Source organism: Apteryx rowi, unplaced genomic scaffold, assembly GCF_003343035.1.
Source record: "Apteryx rowi isolate R43461 unplaced genomic scaffold, aptRow1 scaffold_372, whole genome shotgun sequence".
Lineage (NCBI taxonomy): Eukaryota > Metazoa > Chordata > Aves > Apterygiformes > Apterygidae > Apteryx > Apteryx rowi.
Window position 1 is genome coordinate 358,446 of NW_020450219.1, and position 7,985 is coordinate 366,430.

Below are 7,985 nucleotides of genomic sequence, written 5' to 3' on the forward strand. Positions count from 1 at the left end.
CAAGGAAATGAAGTTCATACAGGCACTGTCTGTTTTAAACTGAAACGATCTCAGAGAATAGTAACACCTATATCCTGCTCTCTCCTATAATCCTGCCTCAGTATAGTCAATGGATTTTTGCTAACAGTACCGATGGAAACAGGACTAGGCCTGAAGAGCACTTCTGACAATTTGATGTGCTAGCACGAACCACACCCCCGAAACTATGCCACTGTATTTGTTCTCATACCAAGTGGCTCTCAGTGTGAGTATCAGAGTACGAGGAGGAGGTACATGATTTGTCTTTAAGTTGGAAAAACACATTCAAAAGTGTGAAATGCCTTTCAAGTGCTAGCACAATATATATGTTTGGCTCTGACTCACACCAGCTCCCTCATGAAACTGGTGCTTATGCAGAACTTTACAGTTTGATTCTGGCCTGTGATGGGTCACAGGCTACTAAGCAACAGAACCAGGGCATTCTAATTACACTTAATTCTACTTTTTAATTTTAAACCAAACCTATCTTATACCCTTTGGGTACAAAATGAGACAACGAATATATGCTGTGCTTAAAAAAACTGCTACATGGAACCACAAGACTTTGATGTGTAGCTTTAAAGATGCCCAAAACATTTAGAAAGAAAAAAAACCACACAATACAGTCTTTTAAAGAAAATCTTGTAATTTTTAATACTTTCTGGGGATCATTTTCTCATATATATTTCAATTCTAAACCAGCTATACAATTTAGCCTATAGATTTCTTCCCTATAGAAAGAAAAAAGTCAAGGAAAATCYTGGGAAAGAAAAGCTCAAGAAGGTACCATCATTCTACATACACCGTATTGTTATTGCTTAATTAAGATAATGAAGTATGCAGGGCTGGGGCAACTGAGACTGGGAGTTTACGCTTGGCATATCCTTTCCAGTTTTGTACTTTCTGGTAGAAGACATGCCCCCTTGTGGAGAGAGGTTCAGACCTGTAAACCACTGGTCTCCCCTTAACATGATAGGTGTATCAGGCAAGAGGAATAGCTTTCACGCACCAGCTTTGTTGTTTCTGCATTTATCTCTTTTCAGTCCCTCCTTAGATGAATGATGCTTGGAGTACCTTGTACAGATCTCTTCTGTGGGTTGTGGGGAGGATGAAGAAACGTAGCAAGCCATAAGATTCCTGAAGAGACCATGATGAATGGTTACCAGAATACAGTGTGAAACCAGTTCTTTCAGCTATGCCAAATTCATTAGTTTTAGCACTATTCCACCTTCACAAAGCACAGAGGAAAACTGCCCTAAAGAAAGCACTGCATAAAATTTTGCTAGTGACAAGGATAAGGGGACAAGAGGGTAGGATTCCCTGGCTCTGAACGGGCATCCTACAAAACAAAAGCATAATTTCTACACTGAATTCATTATCAACAGGCTCTTAACCCTTGTCTAAGCTACAGTAATACTGAAATAGTTCTGAAGATATTTTCAGGCAGTTAAAAACAATTTTTTCCTTCTTGTAACATCCATTTGGCTGTTGCTACATCCATATGTTATATACGTGCTGTCCTTACCTATACCTTGAATGAATTTTGTTATTTATTAAAACTGGTCATTTCAAAACCCTGAAAATGTAAGTGACATGGATCATAAACATCCACTTACCACTATTACCATGACATCAGATCTTCAAGTAATATAACAACTCCACTGGAGTTATGAAAGCAGAGGCTATCAAATTACATTCAGTCTGAACACACGATAAGGAATACCAAACAATATGATACCTCATGACTATTAAGCATAGGGGGATGGTGTTTTTCTTCCCTTCAATATTAAAAGCCTTCTGGCATATGAGATATATGTAAATTAATTGTCTCTCCAAAACAGACAAAGGGTTGATGGAACTATCAAATGATCTTTCATCAGAAGTACAACATAAAAAACAAGCATATTAAAGCACTGAGTATGGTAGAGTGACAGAGGGCTATTGTACTCTGCACTACACAAAGAGGGAGCAGAAAGTGCACCCGAAGTGCAACATAATGAAACAGGAAGAGAGATGACAAAGAAAGGGAAGGGAGGAAATCTGTACTGACAATGCTTCTAATTGAGCTATTAGCATAAGACATGACAAAGTAAACACCATGTTTTCTAGATTCATATAGCATATGTTAGCAACTCCTGCATCAGGTTCTTTCTGCCTCAAAGTATAAAGAACCCTCTTTCAAAAATTCAAGATCCTCTCTTAGAAAACTTCAAAGGGAGAAGGAGTTATTCTATACTGTTTTGTTCCTTATACCTCAGTACACACCAAAGTCACATTTCTTATCGCTACGGATCCATCTGTCTGCTTTGTTGCTCTAGACATAAATAAACTGTAATAGGAGTATGCAGTAACCTATGTTCTGGGTGCTGGTTTTCATGGCAGACTACAGGGATATTCCTTCCACTTTCACTTGTGTGGAATCTTCATCTCACTTCTCTTGAAATGAGAAATTACAGAGCATATCAAATAAAACTTAACACACGTGAGCTAACCAGTTTCAGATAGTAACATAATTCTGATTTAGTGATTCCTATTTCTTCTCTGTTCCACGTAAGACCATTCAGCATTTGAAATACCTGAGAACTGTAAAACATTACAATGTTCATCACTGTTGCTGTTGACTAACAAAATAAAATTGGTAAAGTCAGTTGTTGGAAAGGTTCTCCCCTCTGCTCTCGTGTTCAACTGTTACATAAAAAATGTGCACAAACTACATTAGCTTTGTGTCATAAATAAATTTGGGTAGAATCTCAAGCCTTCCACTGAATCATCTCTACAAAGATGGCCCATCTTCTCAGCTAGCAGCAGCCTACAGAAAGAAAAAAATTTATTACTTGGGGACAACATGATAATTGAAGTTATTAATAAACAGGGCAATTATTACTTACCTTTCTTTGGCTAAGAGAACAGACATCCCCACAAGCTTAGCAAACTCATCAGCTGTGAGAGAACCCTTTTCAGATACCTATCAAAAAACAAACACACAAATATACAAACTGTGGCATGAAAATAACAATGAAGTTGTTCTCTCAGATACTGAATCAGTTCTTTAGTTTAATAACGCAACTCTCCTTGCAAAGTGATAAACTGGTAGCAAATCTCTTGCGAAGACAACTAGTTTGTTTGCATTTTAGAAAAATTACAAATAATTATAAGCAACTTCCCTCAAAAATATCTTTTAAGTGTCCTGGGAAACTTGCCAAGTATAAAAATGGGACATAAAAAGGAGTTAAATCTGTAAAAATATTATATTTTTTCTTTCCAATTTTTTTTAAAAGATACCTCAGGAGAAATGAATGGAAAAATTAAAATAGCTCACAGTCAGCAGTACACTGTTGCAATCAGTATTTACACAGCCCARCTGTACTAAGTGATTCTGTAAACAGTGAAGCTTGAGAGAGGAAATAAAAGGCAGCAGGGCAGGAGGGGTCATCAATTTAGAATTTCAGTCATCTGAGATGGAGGTGGAGAATTTGAGTTAGTTTAAAATATCCCACTGCCTGTAATAATTTCAAAAACCTTAGCACTCCACCCTAAATTACAGCATACTAGTGGGATCAGTAAAAGCCACTACCACATTCGGACAACACAAAAGACAGGTTCAATCTTCAGACTCAAAACTTTGGTCCCKTTGTCTCCACCACATTAGTTTCCATACACAAAGATGAAGCCTTCTCACACAGGTTGGACATCTGGATGCTTAGAATATTAGTTGTCTATTACAGGCTTAACACTGCTTTGAAATTCCCATATAAACATGTTTTATTACCCTACAATTAATAATTCTTACATTTCTCCATTGCTTCAGATTCAAGCAAACTTTCAAATCCAGATGTAGTTGCCATTTCCTGCTTCCCACATAACTGGGCTGGGAGGGGTTTACTTCGTGTCATTCTCAGCAGTCTCTGCATAGTAGTTTCCGTTTTACAGAATCTCAGATTAAATTAGTCCTAACTTAACATTTTATAAAGCTAAATGATTGAATCTGAGTAACACAAATCAGTTACACAATCTCAGATGGCATATGGGTAATTAATTATGTTTTTCCTTCCCAAACCACTGCTCTCATCAAGAGTGACTTCAGGTTCCTTTGACATTCATGTCATTTCCTGTCTTCACCAGCCATTCAAAACCACATCACTCTCCTGTCTGAAGCACTGTGATTTCCTTTCACTTCTTCTCAAAGGTTCATGTTACTGTACATTAAACACTAAATATATGGCTGGTTTTGGCCACAGTTCTGATCTCATCTTCCTTTTCCCTTATGGGCCAGCCTTCCTCATTCAAAGCCCCTCCCTTATATTTTTCTGTGAAGTCAAAGCAGAAYATTATGAAAATAAAAGAAAAAAGGAACCTCTGTAATAGATTCACTATCTGTTGCCTTTTGTGGCTGACCTCACTGGTCATGTCAGTATCTCTATACCCTTCTTGAGAAAGGGTTTCTCCTTTCCTTTATGGAGATGAACACTCTTGCTGAAGGCAACAAATTAATGAGAAAAAAATAATCAGAAAACAATTGAAATGGACTATGTATTCTTCTGGAAATACAAAAAATAAGCTGAAAGGATTAACATGTATTGAAAGATTTAAACATTTTAATTCTGATAATTTAAGACTGTATTTGTTAGACAGGTATATACATTTCTTTTATCTTAAAATCTTGTTGGTGAGAGGAAAGTTCTCTTGTATCAACCATGCAGAACACACTGAAAAATCTGTCTCACATATGAAGTGAGAAGGTGCCTGCGGTAGCCTTACTTTTTCTTCTTTGACTGCATGTCTAACTTTGGAAGGACTGAATCAGCCTTTACGCAACTTTGTGAAAAACAAAAACTAACATCCTGCTGAAAAACACATAGGAAAATGCATCAAATAATGGGACAGCAGTACTTCAAAGAGTCAATAGGTAGGTAAGACCAATAAGTTTTATCACACTGAGCAATTTGTACTTCTTTTTTGTGATGAATCTACTTAATTCTATATGCACTACTCCCCAACAGAGAGCTCTCCAGAGCAGCAAACTCAGTATAAGATGTTTCACATACAATGTCCTATTATTATATGAAATGAACCCAAACCAAACTGCCTATATCAACATTTAAGGGCTACTTTCACTACCTTCCATCACACTGTGTACAGAGTTTGAAGTCCATTTTTGTTAAATTAAGTGCCTAATACCAAGTGCCATGAATTTTACCCTACAGTACAAAAGTCCTGGAAGAAGGTTGAAGGTAAAGAAGTTTGAAAAGAGATGGAAAAATGATTTATTCCTTAAGGAGAAAGCAATGACTAAGATGACTGCCTGAACAGCACTTTGAAAAGTGCTATTTAAGTAAAACATATTACTGTTAGAAGATTTTGTGGAAAWTTTTGTATTTTAAAACCTCAAAAGGAAATCCTGTACCTCAAGTTTTTATACCTAATGTGTTTAAATTTCCCCAGCATGGTCAGAACATTGAAGGAAATGAATGTTCACATACTGTCTCTAAAGCAGAAGCTACCATTTCCTCTTCATTGTGAGACTGGAGTTCAATCACCATCACACCACTGTCAAATAATCGAAGTCTAAAATCAAAAGAGAGATTCAAAGTAACTAAAACCTCTGTGCACATTACCTATGAGCACATTTCTAATATGTCCACACCTATAAACATATTACAGAAGAAAAAAAATGCTGTAAGATGAATTTAAAATTAAAAGTATCTTCAAAATCTGAAGAGACTAAAAAGACCAGGGCATATGCCTGGGCTTAGTTAAACACTTGTCCCAGCCTGAAAAACAAGCTACAGCAAGAGTTGGGTGAAAGAAAATAGCAACTTACATTTGCCACATTTTAAGTGACCCTTAGCTTAGTGTTTCATGAAGTTAGCACTTTCTGCTTGTAAATATGCAGAATTCCTCATTCTAAGTATGGATGGCTGACTTTTAAAGGAAACCCTGTGAAACTAGTTCTGTGGGTCTTAGGTATGGCATATCTGTGGACAGAAAAAAGGGGTCCAGGGGATACAAGAAATCTACGTTTAGTCTTCCGCGCCTTTCTTATGTTCAGCTCCTTTATAATCTTTGGAAATTACTTTGGTCAGTAAGTTATTCATCTTCCTATTTATATTTTAGCCTTAAACTTGCATGGAATTAACAGAACAGCACAGGTTACTGTAGCCATGACAGTCTAAGGGATGTAAATGAGATGAGATCTGTAAAGCGAAAAAGGGTTTTGTGCCCCCAAAACAAGCTACAAACCTTGTCTCTTTGAAACTAATGGCATTACATGTCTAAACAGGTAAGAGGCATGTAAATACCTTTTTTTTTTTCTTTAAAGATCTAAGTTACAATCTTTTTAAACACATCTGACAAGTTTGGGTCTCCAGAGTGYGTCTACATCTGAGCTAGTCACCTCAAACTCCTTTAAAATTTTATGGAGACCTAGTTATTATAGTCAATGATTTGATTCATCTTAGTCTAAAACAGAGGACTACATTTGGTCAGGTGAAGCCTAAGGCTTCTACCTCAGATGCAGACTACTACAATTTCCATATCAGAAGTTCAGCAAGATGAGTCTCCCTCCCTTTGTCCAAGTTCCTTAGTATCTGAAATAGAATTAATACTTCCTTACTTGGCAGGGATATTACGAAGAACAACTTAAATTTAAGAGTGCAAGATGCTAAAAACCAACAGTAATAGATCCATCTGAAAGCTCTCAATCAAAAGATTTCAAGCATAAATTTTAACTATCAAACTTAAAGGAAACTGTATAGGCAGCAAAAAGAATACTGTCTTCCTAGCAGACAAAGTGAAACATAGTTATAAATTCATATCTTAGTATGGAGTGGATGTTCTTGCATGGAACAGTTTTTGGATGACTTTGTTTCTAAAATCTACTGCATGTAATATATTGAGTCATCCGAGCACTGTGGCCTGGCCTGGGAGCACAGTGTTTTAAAAATGCGTCAGTAAGTCTCTTACCTTAGTGGTAGTTTCAGTGACTCCAGCATCTTACAAGCATTTACTAAATCTTCTGGCGAGAGCAACTATTAAAATAATCAAACAGATTTATTCACAGTTTACATGTGAAATATACAGTATTACATGAAAACAAGCAGTTATTATAAATGCAGCCATAAGATGCACCAGGTTACATAATTTTCTTCATTTCTTTCATTATATCCTGCAGTCTTCTCTCTTGGCTGTTACACTCCTTTCCGTTCTCTTAGTATGTTCTCTATGATATTTCTTCTTGTCATGTCTACAGAGAGAATTGTTGTATTTTGGCAACAACTTTTCACCATTCTCTACTATTTTCTGTCCTTTCAGTTTTCTTTCTAGATAAGCATGGGTTTTCTCTATTATACATAATGTTTTCACATCTCTCTTTGTTGGCAGAATAAAAGCAGCATATATTATGACAAGCTATGGAGGAATGTAAACATTATGTGGAAGAAGGAGAAGGGGAAAAGGTGAAAATTCCTAATTTTAATAAAGGATTTATTTCTTTGTGCTGTTAGACAGGGCAGAGTGAGCAGTCGGTAGAGAATACTTTCATGCTTCTTTCTTTAATTAGCTTGTCAATGAAGTATATTTTATAAAATATTTGAGAGTATCAATTTCTCACCTCTAATCCTCGTGCCCGATTTACCAGACAGTACACCTCTGTAAGTGACATGATCCCTCCTCGCTCCTGTGTAAGCACAAGACTGGTAAGAGAAATAGTATTAATCTTGTAAACACAGTATCTCACTTGCAATTGACTGATTAAACAGGTAAAATAGAGGAGTTAAATTATGGGCTTTAATGCAAAAACTTACCCAGACAATACCAAGTATTTCTAGCATTAGAGAAAAGCTGTTAGATGATATGGAGACCATCAAGCAGGATTTCAGAGCTCTGGGGATGGTGGTCAAGGGTCTGGGAGCCCAGGTCATCTTCTCCTCAATCCTGCCAGTGAGGGGGATGGATGAGAGGAGGAGGAG

The 7,985-nt window shown here is 36.7% G+C and overlaps 1 protein-coding gene across 2 annotated transcripts in view; it reads right to left on the bottom strand.

Annotated features, from left to right (window-relative positions):
* Nucleotides 1-646: 646 nt before the first annotated feature.
* VPS36 (vacuolar protein sorting 36 homolog) overlaps nucleotides 647-7,985 on the bottom strand; it is a 24,700-nt gene continuing 17,361 nt past the window's right edge. For both annotated transcript variants that reach the window (XM_026073698.1, XM_026073697.1), the window contains 5 exons: nucleotides 7,628-7,693; nucleotides 6,982-7,046; nucleotides 5,499-5,583; nucleotides 2,907-2,983; nucleotides 647-2,827 (listed from right to left, as the gene is read on the bottom strand). In XM_026073698.1, the coding sequence (XP_025929483.1) occupies nucleotides 2,734-2,827; nucleotides 2,907-2,983; nucleotides 5,499-5,583; nucleotides 6,982-7,046; nucleotides 7,628-7,693 (387 nt within the window). In that variant the 3' untranslated portion in view covers nucleotides 647-2,733. The remainder of the gene's footprint in view (nucleotides 2,828-2,906; nucleotides 2,984-5,498; nucleotides 5,584-6,981; nucleotides 7,047-7,627; nucleotides 7,694-7,985) is intronic.